Source organism: Geotrypetes seraphini, chromosome 3 (genome assembly GCF_902459505.1).
Source record: "Geotrypetes seraphini chromosome 3, aGeoSer1.1, whole genome shotgun sequence".
NCBI classification, from domain to species: Eukaryota; Metazoa; Chordata; class Amphibia; order Gymnophiona; family Dermophiidae; genus Geotrypetes; species Geotrypetes seraphini.
The window spans coordinates 91,774,307-91,796,772 of NC_047086.1; the positions used below are offsets into that span (position 1 = coordinate 91,774,307).

General features: G+C 39.8%; 1 protein-coding gene across 7 annotated transcripts in view; it reads right to left on the bottom strand.

Annotated features, from left to right (window-relative positions):
• ROCK2 (Rho associated coiled-coil containing protein kinase 2) overlaps window positions 1-22,466 on the bottom strand; it is a 358,167-nt gene that overhangs the window by 93,971 nt on the left and 241,730 nt on the right. For all 7 annotated transcript variants that reach the window (XR_004538687.1, XM_033936145.1, XM_033936150.1 and 4 more), the window contains 12 exons: window positions 22,112-22,200; window positions 21,761-21,809; window positions 17,790-17,925; window positions 15,888-15,979; window positions 15,097-15,343; window positions 11,845-11,951; window positions 11,594-11,753; window positions 8,595-8,755; window positions 4,554-4,738; window positions 4,178-4,247; window positions 1,657-1,760; window positions 697-883 (listed from right to left, as the gene is read on the bottom strand). Coding sequence is in view for 6 of the 7 variants with exons in the window: in XM_033936145.1 (XP_033792036.1) it covers window positions 697-883; window positions 1,657-1,760; window positions 4,178-4,247; window positions 4,554-4,738; window positions 8,595-8,755; window positions 11,594-11,753; window positions 11,845-11,951; window positions 15,097-15,343; window positions 15,888-15,979; window positions 17,790-17,925; window positions 21,761-21,809; window positions 22,112-22,200 (1,587 nt within the window). In the remaining variant the exon portion in view is untranslated. The remainder of the gene's footprint in view (window positions 1-696; window positions 884-1,656; window positions 1,761-4,177; window positions 4,248-4,553; window positions 4,739-8,594; window positions 8,756-11,593; window positions 11,754-11,844; window positions 11,952-15,096; window positions 15,344-15,887; window positions 15,980-17,789; window positions 17,926-21,760; window positions 21,810-22,111; window positions 22,201-22,466) is intronic.

A 22,466-nucleotide genomic window follows, 5' to 3' on the forward strand; every position in this document is an offset into this window, starting at 1 on the left:
TGTTTACCTGATAGTGATTCAGTATTTGAGAAAAGATAATGGTACATTAAATTCATGCTGAGGGGGCATTATCGGTAGTGAGCTACAGGGAGCTGTCCTTGGCTTAGTTCTTTTCAAACTTTTTAAAGTGATATAGCGGAAGGGCTATCGGGAAATGTCAATCTAATTTATTTATAAAAGCTTAAATATTTCCAACAATGATCAAAATGCCATTTAGAGCAATTTACAAATTTAATAAAACTAAACTATAAAAATAAACCTAAATTACCAAAATCATCAAGGTAAAATTAATAAATTACCAAAATCATTAAGGTAAAATTAATAAATTACCTAAACAAACCCTTAACTTTAAAAGTACGAGCAATTAAAAGCCTGTACTATCAGATAAATATAAACTGTACTGCCAAAATATTGAAGAGGATGAAAAGAAGCCTTAAAACCTTCCTAAACTTCAATATAAGGAGCCTCCAATTTCTTCCTAAAAGTTGGCAAATTTGACTCAGAGTAGCTTAAATGTCAACTTGTTTAATGATTAGTGAAAAACTGAAAAAGCTTTGGCCCAGCAATAAGTCTTTGTTCATAATATTCCTTGTAGGAATTGTCAACAGGTATACTTGGTTAGATCATAAAAAAAATACCACTGGAGTATATAAACAATATAAACAAATAAAAACCTGCTGTATGCTATTTACGCACAGATCCTATGGTAGCATCCTTCTCAGTGAGTTCCTGCTTATGGCGAGCCATCATCTCTTTGATCTCCAACTCTTTCATGATCTTCTCTTTCTCCAGGTCAGAGTACTGCTCCTCTGCAATGGAGCGAGCAAGCTGTTCAGAGTCTGCTTTTGTCAGAGTGATTTCCAGCTGAGCAGCCAAGGAGTCTCTAAAATTCACAAAATAGTACAACAAGATGGCTTGATCAGCTGACTAAAATTTTTAAGAAATCATGAAAACAGAAAAAATTAAAACAACCCTTGGAGAGAAATCTCTTATACTGAGATTTATGTCATTAGATAAACAGTTATCATAAGCAGCCTGTGCGTAACAATTATCATATCTCTCAAGATGCTGGTAAATACTGTCAGTCCAAACTTGGTTATTCTGCATACATTATTTTCTGTGAGCTATTTTGACCCTTTAGGCTTTTCTGGTGTCTAAAGATCAACCCTATAAGTGTACAGAATTCAGCAGATTAAGCTGAATTTATGACAAAGGAATATTATGTCAATAGACCCTTCTTGCAAACATTACTATTTCTAAGCCTGTCTGCTGCTCATCTGAAGGGCAGGGTTTGGTGTCAGCACTACAGAACTAGCCTCTGGAGGAAGGGGAAATTTCAACCACTGCTAAATAACACCACCTACAGGGGTTCAGGGCACATTATGTACTCCTGAAGAAAGCCATAATTTGTGGCCTGACACCTGTCATTTTGATTGTTGCTTGCAGAAGGAAGAAGGTAGCATCTAATCTAAGAGAAACTCCTGTTAGAAAATGAAGCCCCCTAATGTTTGGTTTAAGTGTTAGCGAACAAAAAGGGGTCTGATTGGAAATATAGGTGTAGTAGAAGGAAAGCCACGATTAGGGGTGGAAGAAAGAAATATATGTATAAATTTACTTCTTACTCTTGTACTTTTAATTCAAATAAAATGATCTCACCTCTCATCTTGTAACTCTTGGATCTTCTGTTGAATCTCTTTACAAATCTTAGCTCTCTCTTCAGCTTCCTCTTTAAGTTCTCGAACCTGTGTCTTATAAAGGGTCTACCAATAAAAAAAAATTCATGCAGTATTACTCTATACAGTATGAGGATAATTTTATAGGACACAGGTAGAGAAGGTATATGTAACAGAACATGTGCTATTAGCGTAACAAACAGTTTCAGTTACCACACCATCCATAATAACGAAATCCAAAGCAAATACAGTATATGCATAACACCTCATTAGTATGCAAGCTGCATTGTTTTGTGAAAAACAGGAGCTCAAAGCTGGCATGGTTTTTCCTGCCTAGGAGTATGAGGCTGTTAAACTGCAGCCCTAAGCTACTGGGAAGCCTCATTTAAAGGAGCCAGCATGGTTAAAGAATAGGAAAGGTCTGACTCTGTCGATAACCCCCTCCCCCAAGCCACATAATATGTATTCAGTGGAAGCCCTGCCAACACTCCTGGAAACACACATCCTCTTCTGATAAGAGCAAGACCAGCTGAAGAATCCCAATCACCCTCCCCCATCCACCTTAACTAGTGATTGGTTTATGCTACCACTCATCAAGGCTGTGCTGGCCTTGGGAGGTAGGGAGAGTATTTGAATGGGATTGGCAGACTATTGTGTTTATAAAGATGGGGAATAATATGGGGGAAAGTGATTAGGTTGAGGAGGTATGAGGGTTTGTATTACAGCTGTAACAGCGGGGAAAAATATACAGCATATGTCTGTGTATTTTTCACCTGACTGTTCCCAAACTTTTCAGTTCTATATCCAGTGACGGCTGGCAGCTTATGAGTATATTATCAGTGTAGGGTTTTGTTTTTTTTTAGCTACTTACAGCACCAGGAAATCTAGGCTGCACTGTTGACCTTTTGTTTTTCCTGTGTCAGTTTCCTGCACCTGCTATGTGAAAGGGGGATCTGCAGATTTACTGGCATTAGTTACTGGCTAGAAGGAGTAGATTCTGTTTCTGGTAGTTTCTGGAAACCCAGGTAACAAAAAGCAAGGGAGGCTTGGATTATCTGAAGGGTAGCAGCTGCCAGTGGTCTACACTCCAAGATGATCTAAGTTCTGATTTTGCTGCCAAATTTGTCTTTAGAGCCTCTCCTGCCATTCAACTGACCATTCATCTAAGGGAGAGCCCCCATTCTGCCAATGCCTGAAGCTGACACCTGAGAAAGATAAAGATTCATCCTCTCTATACCACACAGGCATTATACAGTCAAGCATTAGAGGCCTGATTCTATAAATGGCACCTAACAGCGTCTAACTTGCAGGTGCCAGTTGACATGGTTGTCAATCAACCATGTGACACCATTTTTTTTTTTTTTTTAACTTTATACTGCCAAAAGTCGCAGCGGTTTCTAAAGTAACGTACATAGAAACACACCTAGGAGTGCCTAAGTGAGCTTAAGTGTCGCTGGGCATCCTAGTGGTTACATTAGGCCAAGGTTTTCCTGGCCTAATTTACCGGCTCCTAACACAGACACCTAGTGACACCCAAAGTCAACTATGCCTATTCTCTACCCTGTGTCCTTAGTGCCCCCCAGTGTCTTCGTCCTGTGTCCATAGTGCCCCAGTGCCTCCTTCCCATGTCCTTATTGCCCCCAGTACCTCCGTCCTGTGTCCTTAGTGCCCCCTTCCCATGTCCTTAGTGCCCCCAGTGTTTCCTTCCCATGTCCTTATTGCCCCCAGTGCCTCCTTCCTATGACTTTGTCCCACCCCCACCCTCCGAAGCCAGCCTGCCTACCTCCCACCCCCCTTTGCAGTATAACCCTTGAGAAGCATGTTTCCATCTTCCCCCCCCCCCGCCACCACCACCGCCGTGCAGCCGACCCCACTGACCCTCCCATTGCGAGTCGACTGACAGGCCTCCCTGCTCCGGCAGCGTCCGCAGCGCTCTGGGCGCACTGCTTCGCAGCCTTCTGCTGCCCTGATTTCCTCTACTGCATCTCTGATGATGTCATCATGGACGTGGTAGAGGAAATCGGGGCGATGGAGGGCCGCGAGGCAGCGTGTTTGGAGTGCTGCGGACACTCCTGGAGGCTTGAGGTTTGTGGTTGTCTCGCGGTGGGAGGGTCAGGTGGGAAGGTCAACAGGGGTCCGGGTGCAACAGAGGGGGGGGGGGGTGGCGATGACAATTATATGGGAGCTTCTGAGGGTTGAGGGCACCATCGTGTACTGGAAAACAGAACCCTAGGCACGCATGCGCAATCCTACCTGCCAGGGACCTACTGATCACGGAACACACAAGTGGGAGTGTGCAGGCGCACTTAGGGTTTTATTATTATAGATCCTCTTTCTGCAGTGGTTACATATTAGAATTAATATAGCCTATAGATTACTATAAGCTGGCTTCTGTTTTATAGAGCTCAACAAATCCTGTTTCAATACTCCACAGCCCAGGAGAAGAAATAAGTCATGAATAGGGTTCTAATGACTGTGTACAAATAAAATAAAGTGATACATACTGAGAAATACTGTTCTGTTTCAAGCTGGTCTTGAAGCTCTTTCATTTGTCCATCTGCATCCTGGCGTTCTCTGTATGGGCAAGTGACAATTTTTAAAAAACAAGCTCACAGACACTTACTTATTTTGCTCCAGTTTAATTTAATTTGGGCAGTATGTTAGCCAAAGCATAACAAGTTTAATTTGGATTAATAGAATGGGATTGAGGGAAACCATCGGTTTTTATGTAAGATGCATTGTTAATTTGTGAACTTGGGTATTTGTGGATTATGAAAATGAAAGTATGAACAATATATCTATAACTCTCTCTGATGCCAAAAAGCAAAGGGTAGGTAATCAAGTGTTATAAAATTAAAGAAACTTAAAGAAAAGCCTTACTTGCGCAACTCATTGTTCTGCTTTTCCAAGCTGAGTTTGATTTCTGTGAGATGGTTAATTTCTTGTTTCAGTTGTTTTTCGGACATTTTTAACGTGTTCACTTGCTGAACTTGCATCTTCAGGTCATTTTGCGTAAGAGACCGCTTCTGCGTTTCCTGTTCTATTTTCAATGTTAAATTTTTAACCTAAAAATAAATCAATGCATTTATTCAGAGAAGAAACTACTAAATATTAAATTCAGGTTTTTGAATTCTGCCAACACACTCCTTTTCAGGATCTCTCTTTTAATCACCTAAAAATGCAAAAACATCATAACATAAAATATAAAATTTATTTAAATACCTCACTACTTCTCGGTTCATAGACAACGGCGCGAAAGACAAAAGCGCGCGCCGACAATTGAGCGCAGCGCACGCCGCCACGCTGCTCTAAATTACAGTTTTTAGGTGCTCCGACGGGGGTTTTTGTTGGGGAACCCCCCCAGTTTACTTAATAGACATCGCGCCGGCGTTATGGGGGGTTTGGGGGGTTGTAACCCTCCACATTTTACTGTAAACTGAACTTTTTCCCTAAAAACAGGGAAAAAGTGATGTTTTCAATAAAATGTGGGGGGTTACAACCCCCCACAACGCGGCGCGATGTCTATTAAGTAAAGTGGGGGGGTTCCCCCCCACACCCTCCCCCTGGAGCACTAAAAACTGTAATTTAGAGCGGCGCGGTGGCGCGCGCTGCGCTCAATTGTCTGGGCACGCCTTTGTCCCGGTGCGCTTTTGACCTGACACCCTACTTCTCAGTTCAGTGTGGTTTATAAAAATTGAAAGAGTACTGTACATAAACAGAGAAATATAACACCATTTATAAGAATTTGTTAAAGTAAGTAAGTTTTTAACAATTGAGCTTGCTATCTGAGTACTGAAATCCTTATCCCAAGTACCAGCCTGATAGGATAGAATTCTCCGAAAAAAAATCATTTCTAAATGCAACCTTTTGAAATAGGAAATGTAAATACAATGATGGGTAGTATGCTTTCTATCTGCAAATTTTAAATGATCTGCAAGATAAATTTGGTACAAGACCAAATAATGTCTTATAACATAACAAATCATTTGTATACCACAGCTTCCTTTCTGTGAGGTTTACAATTCTAAGATACTGCACATTCACAGGAAGATACAGTTCAGCTTATTTAAAAACTTTTTTGAATAGATAAGTTTTTAATGATTTCCTAAAACTTATGTAAGAATAAGATCTTAGAATCAAAGTGCCAAAATTCCTATCCCATAAAGCCACCAAATAAGCCAAAATTCGATTAAAGAATCTTTTGTATTGGCAGCCTTTTACTGATGGAAATTCAAATAATCTGAAACTTCGTCTATCAACGACTTTTGATGTTCCTTTTGCTAAATAAATCTGGTTGCAATACTCTAAAGTGCTTAATGTTAAAGCTATAACCAAAAGTTTGAATGCATTGAAACTGAAATAGAGTCTGATTGTCTGACGCTTCCATAACAAGAAATGGCATAGCAAATGCAGCCTAATTTAAATAATATTCTTGCCTCGACTGGAAGCCAGTGCAATTTCTGGAAATATACAGTCACTCGATCAAATTTTTTCAAATTGAAAATTAGCCGAACAGATGTATTCTGGATAATCTGCTTACTGTTAATATTCTTTTTACAAGAGACAAGATAGATGATATTACAGTAATCTAATGAACTTAATACTAATAATTGTACCAAGAGTCTGAAGGAAGAAAAATCAAAATATGATTTGTTTCAATAAGGTAAAATAACTTTTTCTGACCATGGCATTAATCTAAGTATCTAAAGCAGGGATGTCAAACTCAATCACCTAAGGGGACGAAATCTAAAACATAGGCTAAGTTATGGGCCAATTTTTTTATTAAGATACTTAGGGGTAGTGCTGCCTGATTCAGGAAAAAATTTTTGACTCTATTCAGCCTATTGAATCGATTTTTCTGCCCAATTGGGTGGTATTTTTCAAACATCCTGGTGGGTTTATTTTATAAACAATCTTAACTGAGTGGTATAAATATTTAATGTATCACAAAAGTCAAATCTCCACTCCTATGAAGAAGTCTATACTCAAACACTCACACTCCACTTTTATAGTTTATCTATACTTGGAGCTTGATATTCGTTCAGGAAAAGGCCTCAGAAATAAGGAGTACTACACTTATAATTTCAGTGGTAATCATTAGGTCCTGGCAACTCAGTTTCAATGCCAAAAAATGCAAAGTCATGCACCTGGGAAGCCAGAATCCATGCAAGATCTACACCCTAAATGGCGAGATCCTGACAAGAACTGTAGCAGAAAGAGACTTGGGAGTGATTGTCAGGGAAGACATGAAGTCGGCAAACCAAGTGGAGCAAGCTTCATCCAAAGCAAGGCAAATCATAGGTTGCATACGCAGGAGTTTCATCAGCCGTAAACCTGAAGTCATTATGCCACTATATAGATCCATGGTGAGACCGCACCTGGAGTACTGTGTGCAATTCTGGAGGCCGCATTACCGCAAGGATGTGCTGAGACTGGAGTCGGTCCAGAGAATGGCCACCAGGATGGTCTCGGGACTCAGGGAGCTCCCGTACGAGGAGCGGTTGGGGAATTTGCAGCTCTACTCACTCGAGGAGCGTCGAGAGAGGGGAGATATGATCGAGACATTCAAATATCTCACGGGCCGCATCAAGGTGGAAGAAGACATCTTCTTCTTCAAGGGTCCCTCGGCAACAAGGGGGCATTCGTGGAAAATCAGGGGCGGGAAACTGCACAGTGACACTAGGAAGTTCTTCTTCACTGAAAGGGTGGTTGATCGCTGGAATAGTCTTCCACTTCGGGTTATTGAGGCCACCAGTGTGGCGGATTTTAAGGCCAGATGGGATAGACATGTGGGATCTATCCGCAAAGATAGATAGTGAGGATCACTGGAGTGGGCAGACTTGATGGGCCTTGGCCCTTATCTGCCGTCTATTTCTATGTTTCTATGTAACGTAGGTGTATTCCAAACACATACTCCGTACTGCAATCACTGGCCAAAAACCTGTTCTTTTATTTCATTATCCATATTATGTTTCTGCTAATTTAAACTATTTTTTTAAACTATTTTTAAAACTTTTTTGTTATAACTTATATCTCTTATTTTGCTCATTAACTGATTGAGTGCAGACCACTTCAGAATTTGAAAAACCTCATAGAAAATTACTTATCTTTAGTGTTTTCATTATTCTGTTTCCATTTCTGAGCTTCTTCAATTCTGTGCTATTTCTTACTCAGGACCAGAACCGGAGCTTTCAATACTCTCGGGACTAGAGCCAGAGCCGACGCAGCCGGCGTTTCACGGACCGCTGATTTGTAAAACTTCTGATAGAACAGTAAGAAGCAACATTACTGTGCTCTAAAATCGGTTCTGAAGCAGCGAACAAACCTGCGGCCCGCGAAACACCGGCCGCGTCGGCTCTGGCGCTAGTCCCGAGAGTGTTGAAAGCTCCGGTTCTGCCCTAGCACTGAGAACACCTACATCTATCAGACTTGTGATTCTAGATCTGTGTCAACTGGGCAACCATGCAGACCAGTGCCCAAAAGTTAGGCGACATTTATAGAATCTGGTCCTCAGTGTATTCTTGTGTTTATCGAGGCTGATTACGTACCATGGAATCTAATATATCTGGCTCAGTCTCTGTAAAATTCCAAGTGTATTACCATAAACTGTATCATGTCTTTATAAATCAAGACTTCTCACTCTGTGCATGTTGTGCCCTACCTTCTTATCTCAGGGGTGTCAAAGTTCCTCCTCAAGGGCCGCAATCCAGTCGGGTTTTCAGGATTTCCCCAATGAATATGCATGAGATCTATTTGCATGCACTGCTTTCATCGTATGCTAATAGATCTCATGCAAATTCATTGGGGAAATCCTGAAAACCCAACTGGATTGTGGCCCTCAAGGAGGGACTTTGACACCCCTGCTCTATATGAAATCCTATGCCACCCACTTGTAGATTTCACATTTGTTTTAGTACTTACATCTTCATTGAGCTTCTCTTTCCGCTTAAGCAGTTCATCTATTTTCTGCTGTGCCTGTTTGAGATCACAGTCCAACATAGATCGTTGTTTCTCAGCTTCCAACAGACTGTTTTCTACTCTTTGCTTTGATATTCTTTCCTCATGCAGTTTCTTCTCCATATCTGTGGAATAAAGGACTCTGACTTATATGGGGGGATTTTCTTGTTAAACAAAGAAAATGTCACACTCTGATGGCTAGAATAAATTCTTTAAGTATATAAGGGATCATAGCTTAGCAAAAATGCCTAAAGCCCTTTGCATTTTAGGATGTGTCTTTCTACACCAAGGCTTTTCAGGGTAATGCTATAGGTCTGGCTAGAGACATCGCATATTGATGAGTTTTTCTGTTATGGCTAAAGCTGGAAACAAGAGCAAATTGCAGGACTTGATGGAGCAAAATGCTGAATACCAAGAGGGTATGTATTCCCTTTTTCTCTTTCAGTAAAACAGAGGTACAAAGATCCTCAAACCTTAGATGCTTTTTGCAATACTTAATCTTCATATGTATTCAGTCAAAATGGGGGGGGGGGGACTTTCCTAATACAGATCAATTGCTCCAGACTTTTTGTTCTTGTTTATTTAATTTTTTTTTAAACTTTAGCCATATTTTTTATTTTTGCCCGATAAGCATATTGCTGCATGGATCATTGAATTCAGTTAGTCAATGTCAAATTAAGATAACAAACAAGGCAGATCATGGATATTAAGGGCCCCTTTTACAAATCCACGGTAAAGATTCCTGCATGGTAAATGTGACACGTCCCATTCAATTCCCATGGGCTGCATCGCATTTGCCATGTAGTGACTCGCTACTGCAGCTTTGTAAAAGGGGTCCTAAATAAAACATCATTTTAGTCTAGTAAATTATCAATAGCTATAAAATAAAGCTATGCTTTGTCCTCATTTCTCTTAAGTTTGTATGTAATACTGGCCTTCTGCATATGTGGTTAGTGATTAAATCTGTTGCCTCAATGAAATTAGTATGCTGTTGCTCTCCTTATGGAAATAGATATATGTGTTACTGGTCACAATGCATGAAATTCTGTGGTAATCATGTCTTTCATTAACATTTGCCCAAAAAAGAAGACATAGTAACATAGTAGATGACAGACCTGCATGGTCCATCCAGTCTGCCCAAGATAAAACTCCTAGTATATAACATAAGCATAATTGATCTTGAGCAGTCCTTGCCATTTTCAGAGCACAGACCATAGATGTCTGCCTGGTATGGACTTAAATTTTCAACTACTGGAATTGCCATTAAAGCCCATTCCAGCCCAACCAGATTTAGCTATAATTGGGACACACACACTGTAAAAGTCTGCCCGGCTCTAGCCTTATTTCCCAGCTACTGGATTTTCTGCTTAAGCAAAGATAAGATGTTTTGATTCCATTCTCTTTCCATATAAGAATCCTTTTGTGTTTATCCCATGCATTCTTGAGTTCCATTATCATCTTCATGTCCACCACCTCCCATAGGAGGGCATTCCAGTTTTCCAGGGATCTAACTTTTTCCCCATAAGCAAACTGGAGAACAAGGAAGACAGGAAGAGAAGGACAGGGTACAATGGAATCATCCTTCTGAAGTGGTGCAGATGTACAGCTTTAATGCAAGAGGTGGTGGCTCCTCTAAAGTACAGGTATTTGGCACATTTAAAACTCAGACAGTTGCCTAGGTCATCTATTTATAAATCTAGGCCTTCTTACTACTATTCAGCGGTCTTTGAAATGCCTGTGAAGGATACTGTTAAGATTAATATAAAACCCAAAGTGCCATCTGTACAGGGTGGGCCAAAAGCAGGTATATAGTATTTATTCATTATTTATTTTTATTGTATGGGTATTGAATAGATATAAAATACTACTGAATGATTATCAAGTAAAAGTGAAATAATGTAACTGATACAAAAACTTCATAGAAATGTTATTTGTTACACCTGTAAAAAAATAAAAAAATAACGAATACTGTATACCTACTTTTGGCTCTGTAGTATAGAATTTGTAACCTGAATTGATAAAAAAAGATTTTAAACACTACAATGCTTTATAAAAAGGGCTTCTGATTTTAGATTTGAAGTGATAAATACTCTGAAACAAACAATCAAAAAAATTAGAACAGATGTTTGTTAGATTAACATTGGAAAAACATCTCTTCCAAGTACTCTGACACACTTTACCCTGGCTTTTCTTGTACCTTCAACCTAGCCTTTGTGCCTTTTCTATGCTGAAAACTCCTAAGTGACACAAATGTACATATTTGATTTTATCAGAAAAGGGACACAGCATTAATGGAAGTGGTATAAAAACACCAATCTTTTGTATTGTTAAGGATCCTCTAATTCAGTGTTTTTCAACCTTTTTACACCTATGGACCGGCAGAAATAAAAGAATTATTCTGGGAACCGGCATCGGTCCGTGGACCGGCGGTTGAAGAACACTGGGCTAAGTCGTGGGCCAGACTCCACCCATCTCTACCCATTCTCCACCCCAGACCCTGCCCCCATAATAGTACTAATTGCACCTTGCACATCCCGTGCCTCATCTGGAAGCCTTCCCTCTGACGTTGCAACGTCAGAGAGAAGGCTTCCGGTTCAGGCGCAGGATGCCCATAGGAGCCACTGCCCATGGTTTTGTGCACTGAATCAGTTAGGAAGAGGGAGCTGGCTCGAAGATAACGCCGCATTGATCGCACCATGGATCGGCGGTTGAAGAACACTGTTTTGGGCCTGATGCACGTGCTGGCCCTGTGGACCGGCAGGAAATTTCTGTGGACTGGCACTGGTCCATGGACCGGTGGTTGAAGAACACTGCTTTAATTAACTGGAAAAGAAACACCTAAATTTAGTTTATAAAAAAACTCTAAAAGTACAGTAGAAGCCCTAATTAGAAAACATATAAACACTGTGTAATTTAAATTAGGCTGCTCAATCCATTGCCCCTATGACATTTGTGTACCATACCTTTCATGGCCTCAGACTTTGTTTCTTCAATAGACTCATAGATCTTATTCTTGTCTGCTAGCCTTGCTTTGGTGGCCTTGTGCTCTGCTTCTTCCTGCTCCAAACTCTGCTGCAGAGCTTTCAGCTTGTATGTCATGTCAATCTCCATGTTATTTTTTTCCTTTTGTAAAGTTGAAAGAACACACATGGAATATTTAAAAAAAAATCCAAAAGGGAGAGAATAACATTGAAAAATTAATAAATTTAGATACCTTTTCCAAATTTGCTAGCCTGTCTTGCAGCTGTCTCTTCTCCGTCTCTGCTTTTGCTAACGAGCCTTTCACATTTCTCAAATCCTCTTCTAGACCAGATATTCGACCTAAAAATGTCCCCAAAAATGAACAGAGAGCAAGTTACATGCCAGATCATTCCTTTTAAATTCCATAAAGTCAGACTTTGAACTATATGTACGTGAGTTAATGCTACTGGAAGAGGTAAAAGAATAATTTATGACCTGCTATATCTAATGGTCATAATTATGCTAGCAACAAGCAACTGCACAAGCATCAGTGATTCCTAATGGCAAGGATCAAGTGGCCCATAGAAAGTCAAATAAAATTCAAGATTCTAATCTAATTTAATCTAATCTTCTATTTGTGCGTCGCTCATACCTATACAGGCTCAAGGCAACTGTAAAGAGAGGTGAGAGAGGAGGTTGTAATGTAATGATTCTAATGTAGCAACATCTCTTACATTTCACAAAAACATATGAGAGAAGAAAAGAATCACACTTGTGAATAGGAGAGGAATCAGGGCTGAAAATGATGCTTGGGAGAGAAAAAAAGTGATAACTACAGGTTCATTTTGCATTGTAAGCATACTAAAATTGCTGGATGTCTTTATTGCACCTTATATCACCCAAATGACAAAAGTCAACAATCAATGCAGTATGTCACACACAGGTTAATTTTCATATAGCAGGGCTGGAGAAAGAGCACTGGCTACACATAGAACACTGCTTTAGCCCACCTAATGCCATTTCCAGCGTTGGCCACGCCTACTGTGGAATTCGCTGGCCTAAAGCACCTACGTAGGCACAATTCTTGTGCCTTTTATTTAAATCGAAGTAGGCACTTCAACCTTGCTGTTTTTAGGTTCAAACAGCAAAACAACATGAAGGCACACAAACGTGCACAGTGCAAACAATGAAGCATCATATACCACAAGATATCAAGCATGTACAGAACAAGAACAGCAGCAACTATTCCCCCCCCCCCATCTACTCAGGGCAAGCGAGGCCAGAGGAGACAGAAAGGCACTCTGAGACCCTGGACTCTGATGAGCCCCGAAGGAGCCCCACCATCCCCCTTCCCCACCTATCCCAAAAAAATACCCCAATATACCCATAGCTAAATACCAGAACCTTGCAGAACACCCCCGCCTCCCCTCCCCAGGTCCCCCCCATCTCTCTACCCCGTCCCACCTTCGCTCATCATTGCTCTCTCATCTCAACAAACTGAGCGCCCAAATTCGGTCACCCATCTTAACACTGCACTGCGTCCTTTGGGATGTAAGGACTTCAGATATGGCTCCTAAATATTCAAGAACAACTTCCGCTTTCGAGACCCTCCCGCATCTCTTGCCTCCCATGTGGCCAACTGATGCAACTGGTTTCACCAATGCCAAAACTCCGGAGGGTCCGGGACTGTCCAGCACTGTAAAATACATTTCCTGGCCAGTAAGCTCATCTTCCTGCAGAGCGCCTGGTTTTCCCTGGGCAAATGGCCATAAGCCTCTGGCAAATCTAAGATAAAGTGGGCCAGATTACTGCGCAAAGCTCTACCAATCAACCCCGACATGCAAGATATTATACACCTCCAGAAAAGCTGGATCTTGGGGCAGGACCAAAAGGCATGCCCCAAAGTGTGTCCCCCCAGCCCACATTTATGACACAGTGGTGTTGGTAGACCTCCACTATAGTATAACTGTGTCTGAGTGTAAAAGGCACATAAGGTCACCCTATAATATGTCTCCCGTCCCAATTTAATCTGCAATTTCCCTTCCCATTTACCCCGGATAAGTTGGCAGTCCCTAGCCGGTTGTAAAACCTCGCTGTTTTTAATGCCATTCTTCAATTAGGCACCGGTAGGTCGCCTACTGGTGCCCAAGTTTAGGCTCTGGTTTTAGAATTTCCCCCCTAATCTTTATAGTTTCTGCATGGAATTGTGGTGCTGGAAACTTTATACCTCCTGCTTTTGATAGAATCAACTCTATTTCTAGAAAGAGAACAGATGATTATTCCATTTATTTTTAGCAAAGGGAGTGTCCTCTCATGATACAAAGGACCAAAATCTAAGTTCTGTTCGCCAGTCTGGTATCTTATAAGCAACTGACAATTTCTTAACTCAGTCCTAGAGTACCCCCTTGCCAGTCAGGTTTTCAGGATATCCATAATGAATATGCATGAAAGGAATTTGCATATAATGGAGGCAGTGTATGCAAATCAAGTTTATGCATATTCATTATGGATATCCTAAAAACCTAACTGGCAAGGGGGTACTCCAGGACCGAGTTGAGAAACACTGGTCTAAAGCACCTACATAGGCCCAATTCACACAAAGATAGGCACCGGAAATGTAAGCCCGGAAAACTGTGGCCTACATTTACAGAGACTATCTTCCCCATTGGTGCGATTCTGAAACTGGTGCAAATGTGTGATTGACACGCAAACAGCGGCCGCTTTTAAGGCGGCCACTGATATTGGCACCAGTTACAGAATCTGGACCTATATTACATTACATTACATTAATGGCTTATATTCCGCCTGTACCTTGCAGTTCTAAGCGGATTACATCAAAAAGATAACTGGACATTTCCAGGAAGAGAAATACAATTAAAGAAGTTGGACCTAGTAAAACAAAAAGATAGCTGGACTTTTCCAGTAAGAGGAATACAATTAAAGGCGTAAGGTCTAAATCAATTTTGATGTGAGGATTCTAAGAGGGGGCGAGAGGGGAAAAGGAAGGGGTTAGGACATTTGGGTGAATTAATTATTTATCAGTATTTATCAGTAACAAAAATTAACAGATAATAAAAACATCAAGAAACTACACAACCTACTGTGTCACAAGAGCTTTTTAGATTTCAATACTGGAATCAAAGTTTAAGGGAAAAACAAGCCTAATTACCATTCTTATGCATTCAGGGTCATTGTCATGGATTTTAATAGCTATGCCAATGGAAGTGTGCATCTATTTGAACAGCTTCACATTTTTCTATATTTGGAAAATTATATATTTAATTGGATTTTTGCTTACTGCCAACAAGAGAGAATAAAGCTGTATGTCAGGCTTACTTGCACTTTGCTCAATAAAGCAGCAAGATACCAGAAATATACAAAAGGGGTGGGGCCAAGTTTTGCATTTTAACTAGCCCATAAAGTTTTGTTTTAAACCTAATTAAATATTCTTATTTGGCATCACAGATCTTTTCAATCAGTGCTGCATACATCACTCTTTCAATACCTTGCAAGTCGCTAATGATTTCCGATCCATGCGTCCGGTCCCTCTTCTCAGACTCCAAAACTGACTGCAGATTGATGAAATCCTTCTCCAGTTTCAACCTGGAATTCTCCAGGACACAGTTTTTGTCCTGCAACTCGCGGCTGTTGGTTTCCAGCTGCTGAATTTGCTTGGACATCTCCGTCTGGTTCTTCCTCAGCCTTGTGGACGTGTCGGACTCTGTTCGCACCAGAGCATTGGCTTCATCTAGCTGTGCACCCAGGGTGTTGAGGAACGAAGAAACACCAAATTTAGCAATTATCCCAAGAAACTACTCATTTACCAAATACAAAATCTTTAAAAGGGACAAACAACATAATGACATACATATAAAGAGCTTAGAGGGTTTTAAATAAGTACATAAATGCATTAGTGTTTCATTTTTGCAAAAAAATTTGTTTCCAAATCTACAGCACGTGACTACATTTTACTGGCTTGTAATCAGGTACAGTGATTTATAGTATACATGGAGGAAACCACTACCATAAAAAAACAGAACCAGTCTTAGAAGAAAATGATTTTAAAAAAAACTCACAGTAAAAGTCAAATGTTTTAAGAAGGAAGATTTAATTTGCCCATGCCATTTCAATTACTTTACACATTAATGCAAACCAGCAGAAACCTCATTTAATCTAGAGGCGCAGCAATACTGCTCTGGGAAGAAAAGACACTGAAAGACACATGAATTTCTCCACACAGCCTGAAGCACAGTGCTTGCCTCTGCTGCAATATTAAAGGGAAAGAAGAGAACTTGCCTGTCTCTGTAGATGATTAATCTTCTCATTGGATATTTGAGAGTTTTGGTTTCTCTTTTTCAAATCATCCAGCTGATCTTTCAAACTGTTAACTAATCAAAATAATAACTCATCAGTGGGAAACTTGAGACATTACAAGCTTAAGATATTGTATATGGCTTAAATATGTATATTTATACAATGAAGTTACTTACCTGTTGCAGATGTTCTCTGAGAACAGCAGGAATTAAATCCTCATGTATGAGTGACATCACTGACAGAGCCTGGCATGGAAAGCAGTACCCCAGTAACTTTTTCCAGAACCATCTGGGTAGTCTCCCTGCACATGTGAGCCTGTTCCTGTCTACCACTGTCATACAGGACCTCAGTCCACTACATGCTAAGGAATTCTTTCTGCCAGCTAGCAAGGCTGGTGAAATACTGTCAGGCAACCTCAGAGAAGACAATGTCAACTTCTCAACATTCAAGCTTTAAGGGCTTGGGCCTTTCTACGTTAGGATACATACAACAGTGTGCCATGCTCTTGCATGATCAGTCTTGGGACAGCACTCCAGCCTCATAGTACTTCTGACAGACAGGTCTAACAGAAGTTACAATTCGATATCAGTGCAGCTTTTGACTCAGTCGATCATATTTTGCTGATCATGAGTTGGGTACAGGTGGATCTATACTTAACTGTTTAACAATTTTTTAGTAAACAAGAATTTTAGCTCAGAATGGGTTACAAATCTGGTAAAGCATTTTCCCTATGTCCTAGTGGGCTCACAGTCTATCTAATGTACCTGGGGCACTGAAAGATTAAGTGACTTGCCTAGGATCACAAGGAGCATACGGAGTTTGAGCCCACAACCTCAGGGAGATGAGGATGTAGCTCTAATCACTACACAACAATCTCCTCACTTAGACTTGGTTTATCCAAAATTTGGCAATTCATCAAAGCCAGGCATTGTTGATTTGTGTATCAGAGACAGTTAAGATCTGAATCAGCAATGTGCTTGCCGATGGAGAAAGTGCATTAGGTGAACCTAAGAATGCATTTTCGGCTACTGCTAGAATTCTTGTGTTTCCACCTGCTGGCAGAGGAGCGTAAGCCCATCTATCTGTGCCGGTTTAGAGGGACACTAAAGAACTACCAGATTTCTGAAAAAATCATGCAATAGCAACAGAACTTCAATACTCTCAAGAACAGGAAATAAAACTTTTAAGGGGCTGAGGTGAACTCAATGGAATCAGGTCTGATAAGCTGCATGGAATTAGACTGAAGTGGTCTTATATGATGGTGACATGTGGAAAAAGGCAGGCTTGAGCAGTGAGACTGGAAAAATCTGCTGGGGTAATACTTCCTATGTTACTTCTGTCGGTAATTCTCCAAAACGTAAAGCTATCTATTTAAAATGTAAAACTAGCTACCCTCTTCATAACCTCTAATTTCTTATTATGTCCTTCCCTCATTTATTGAATTACCTGTAAACTGTGTCGAGCTCTATCTTTATGGAGATGATGCGGTATACAAACTTAAGGTTTAGTTTAATACTTCCAAAGCTACTTCTGTCAGTGACATCACCCTTATGCGAGGACATTACAGTTCTGCTCTTTCTCAGAGAAATTTAGCTACTTTTGGTCAACATAGCTTAATAATGTATCTTCAGGTTCACAGACTGTATAACAGCTAAGTGAGAGACATGAAGGTATGATACTAGTGGTGGTGGTGGAGGTATTTGTGGCCTGGAATAGCTACTGTTGAAAATAGGATACTGGGCATGATGGTCTTCTGGTCTGACCTAATATGGTAATTCTTAGCTTTTATAACACAAAAGCACAAGAAGGCTATTATTACTGAAATAATTAGCATTCATAGTGTATATCTGAATTACCTTAAAATAAATAAGGGGCAAAATTTACCTTCATTTTCTAAATTGCGCTTTTTGTCTGCTTCATTTTCTACTTTCCTTTGGTACTCTGCATTCTTGTGCTGCAGAAGTGCTTTTTCTCGTTCCAGCTGTCTTGATGTAGATTCTAAAGTCTTCCTTGAGTTTGCCTTAAAAATAGACAATTAAGGACCCAACAAGTTGCCTTAAAAGGTCTATAGTACAGTTTAAAAGAGCCAAGCACATGTGACTACATAACAGAAAAGGCGGTACAACAAGAATAAACAAACATAATCAATGGGTAAAGGGTTATGGCTTTGATATACAACATTTCAGTGGTACAGCCAAAGTGGTTTATATATGGGTACTTTCTCTGTTCCTAGTGGGCTCACAAGTTTTGCACATGGGACAATGAAAGATTCAGCAACGTGACCAGGATCTCAAGGAGCTATAGTGGGAATTGAATCTAGTTCTCCAAGCTCTCACTACTGCACTAACATTAGACTACTCCTCCACAACAAAACCTGTTGATCTTTTCTAAAGCTTTTTTTCCCCTTGTTTTGTCTTACCTGGGTAACTCATTATTTGGAATGATTCTCCTTCAACAATCTGGTCACTGGCAGTAAGGTCTGTCTTCCCCAGTACCCAAATTAGTTAATTCCTCTGTATATCCAAGCCTTACAGTCTCCAATCTACAAAACTATGATCTTTGGTCTCTCCATAACTGAAGCATAGTGTCCATGCAGGTTAAAAGCAGAGCCCATTTTCTATCACACTTAATATTAAGAAAATAAGTCTCATTTTTTAAAGCTCTTAAGTGCAAATGGGTAATTTTTTTCTGAATGAGTGTGCCACCTAGCAATCTCTTAACTGCAACCATTAACTCCAGTTGCTTAGGAACAACAATGCATCTAAGATATGAGACATTAAGAAAAGCTACTTTACAGCAGTGTCTCTCAACTGTACAATACAAGCATATCTAACTCATGCATATTCACCAAGATAATCCTGGCTATAAGTGCCTCCAGAAGAGGATGGAAACATTATCTACAGTAGGGTTTTCTCAAACCATAATAGTATGTCATACTCCCAGGGATATAGCATGGCCACATTTTCCTCTCCCCACCTTGCTGAACTGAACTGTGTTGGTAGTAATCCTTCACAGCAGGGGTATCAAAGTCCCTCCTCAAGGGCCGCAATCCAGTCGGTTTTCAAGATTTCCCCAATGAATATGCATTGAAAGCACTGCATGCAAATAGATCTCATGCAACTAAGGCTAAGGCTTACTGTTTACTTGCCTGCCTGGGCATGCCCCCTACCTCTACAGACACTGAACTCAGGGCCTTCCACCTGCTTAACTGCTGAAGCTGTTGCTAACCCCCATCTTATACTTTGGATAATCTGCTATATAAAGAAGAGCCTGGAAGACAGGCCACATATAAAACTGGTTATATGGTCAATTTGTAGCAGCCTAATAAGCAACCTGCTGGAAGAGGGCTGATGGAGAGAAGCAGAGAGGGAAGGGTTAAGAGAGAGAAAAGGGGATGTGGGGCATAGGGTCTGGGGCACAGATAAGGTAGAGGTGGAGGAAAGCTGCTATGCACCATTGGTATTATGGAAAGACAATGAACCAGGTAGATTCTGGTGTTGGGTATATAAGAATGTACAAAAAGTCATGCTTATTCACAGCAAGGTAATCAAGCCTGGCATGTTGTCTTGACAGTGGCAGGTCTGGGCCACAGCTAACATAGCCTAAAAATGTGTATTTCATACAGTTCATTTCCAGAGATAATTAATGACCTATTCCCTCCAGGAAACTGTCCATACTTTGTTTAAATGCCACCATTTTTGTTGACTTCACCACATCCTTCAGCAACAGATTTCACAGCTTGATTATTCATTGGGTGAAAAAATTCATTTCATATCAAAGTTCATAAAATCATGAGTGGAGAGAAGCAGTTAACAGGAAACAAAAAACAACAGGACACTCCACAAAATAAATGACCAGCATACTGAAAATAAAGTTGGATTGCTAGTTTATGAGTGTATGTGTAGGAGGGTGTGCATGGGGAGTGCATGAGAAAAATAGACATGGATGTGAGATAGTATGCATAATGGCTGGATGTATGTGTATGGGTAGATATGGGGGGATTAGTGAATGAGCATTCTCTGGGTTTAGAGGTTTTGTCCTCACTTGGCAAGTTGTTTTGGGAGTTAGGAGTTCATTATCGGCTATACGCAGATGATTTGCAATTTCTTTTTGAGATGCCTGCCGATTGCTCCGAGGGTTTTCAGTTGCTATCTACTTATTTTGATGCCATTGTAGATTGGATGAAAAACAATGGACTTTGTTTGAATATTGCAAAGACAAAAATTCTGTGACTATCTGTTACTGGTTTTCAGAACGCACCTGTCTCCTTTGAGTATGGAGTGGTAATTCCAATAGAGCAAGAAATAAAGTTTGAGGATATTATTGGATTCTTCTCTGTGTTTCCAAGGGCATATTGCCTCAGTAGTAAGGACGGTGTTTAAGATTCGGGTATTATTGTGACTGGGTAAGCTATTATCTGCAGAAAATTTTCAAATGTAATGCAATGTTTTGTTCTATCTCATTTGGATTATTGCAATGCTCTTTTTTTTTTTTTTTTGTGGACTTCCCAAAAAAGAACATAAGAATGTAAGAATTGCCGCTGCTGGGTCAGACCAGTGGTCCATCTTGTCCAGCAGTCCGTTCATGCGGCGGCCCTTAGGTCAAAGATCAGTGCTCTAAATGAGTCCAGCCTCACCTGCGTACGTTCCAGTTTAGCAGGAACTTGTTCAACTTTGTCTTGAATTCCTGGAGGGTGTTTTCCCCTATAACAGACTCCGGAAGAGCGTTCCAGTTGTCTACCACTCTCTGGGTGAAAAATAACTTCCTTACATTTGTATGGAATCTATTCCCCTATCAGCTTTAGGGAGTGTCCTCTCGTTCTCCCTATCTTGGAGAGGGTGATGGCACTACTAATAGCACAGAATGCAGCTGCAAGAGTTATTGGAGGTATTCATCGGTATGAACATGTCACTCCTTTATTGGTAAGTTACTTTGGCTTCCAATTTCATGGAGAGTTCAGTTCAAGATTTTGGTGTTTGTGTTTAAGAGCCTTCAGTATATATTATTTTATTACACCGTATAAGCCTACTAGGTCATTATGATCAGAATCACGGCAGTTGCTGGAGGTGCCTTCTTTGCGGTCTATTACCAAAGTGACTATTTTTTCTAGAGTTTTTAGTGTGGTAGGGCCGTAAATGTGGAATTCCCTGCCTGATATTATTCATCAGATCCCAGTGTATTTAACTTTTCATAAGACTTTAAAAGCACAATTTTTTCAGGCTTTTAGTACTACCTAAGAAGGGATGAGGGATAATTTTGCATTATGCTTTGTTTTAATTTGCTAAAATAATTTTGTCACTGTTTTACTCTAATTTTTACTGCCTGGTTTTGATATGTAACTGTCACTTGTTTATTAATTAATTAATTTGACATGTAACTGTCATTTGTTTATTAATTATACATTGTAACCCGTATAGATTGGTGTGATATGCGGGATAAAAGTTTTGTAAATAAATGAATATAGATTGTAAAATGTGTGTTTTTCAGGGTTTGGCTTGCCAGAAGTGCGTATAAATTATGGTGTGGGCATTTGCATGTTTGGCTGTGGCATGTATGTGTGGCATTTGTGTATAGGTGTGAAGTGTAAGAAGCTGTTTCTACTACCTCTTTGAACTGTATGGTTTAAAAAAAATACTAGTGTACCAGAAGTTTTCACAATGTCAAGTTCAGTCTTTCTACTGGAAGGTACCTTCTGAAAATTTTCAGAAGTTCAGGAATACTACAGTGAAGAAGAAACAAGTTGCATACTAAAGGAAATCATTCATATTTGTGAACTTCATAAGTACACTTCCACAATTCATGTAGTATTTAAAGCAAAAAACTAACTGAATAAGACGAGAATTGCAACATTTTACCTCATCATCCAGCTCCTTTATTGTCTTCTCTAAACGAATATTTGTAGATCTAAAGGATTAAGAGAATTTTTGTATTTATTTATCGTAAAAATGAGAAAATTGTTTGACATAATGAATATTTGAACTGTTTGTTCAAGGTTATATATAGAATATACAACACTAAAGAGTTACATTTCAGAATTATGCCACCATACTGACTTACACACCCACACTTTCAAGATTGGAAAAACAATAAAAAGAAAAAAATTATGAAAAAAAAATATAACTAAGATTAAAACAGTCAAGAATGTGTTTTAGGTTAAGCAATACTGAAGTTCCATAAATGGGCATAAAAACAATGCAGTTTCTTACCTGTACTTCTGTTCTAACTCATCTTTGGCTTGCATTTCATTGTGGAGCTGCTCTTCTAACTGGTATAGTTTATTTTTTAACTGCTGATTCTGTTGGAAAAGAAAAAGTGGTCAATACATTAAATAGCACTTGTACAAATGTAGATTATCAACAGAGCTCTTGGCAAATGACAAGGTGTAGGAATGTCTTATCAATGGTGGAGAGAGGAATAACAATAGTTGTTCAATCTCCATGGCAGAACTTATTAATAAATTATAAGACCTGATATATTTGCTTTAATCATTGTTAAGTGTTGGTATCCTACATTGATTATTTAAGAAATATGTGATAATATTGTGATTATATCAATTATGGT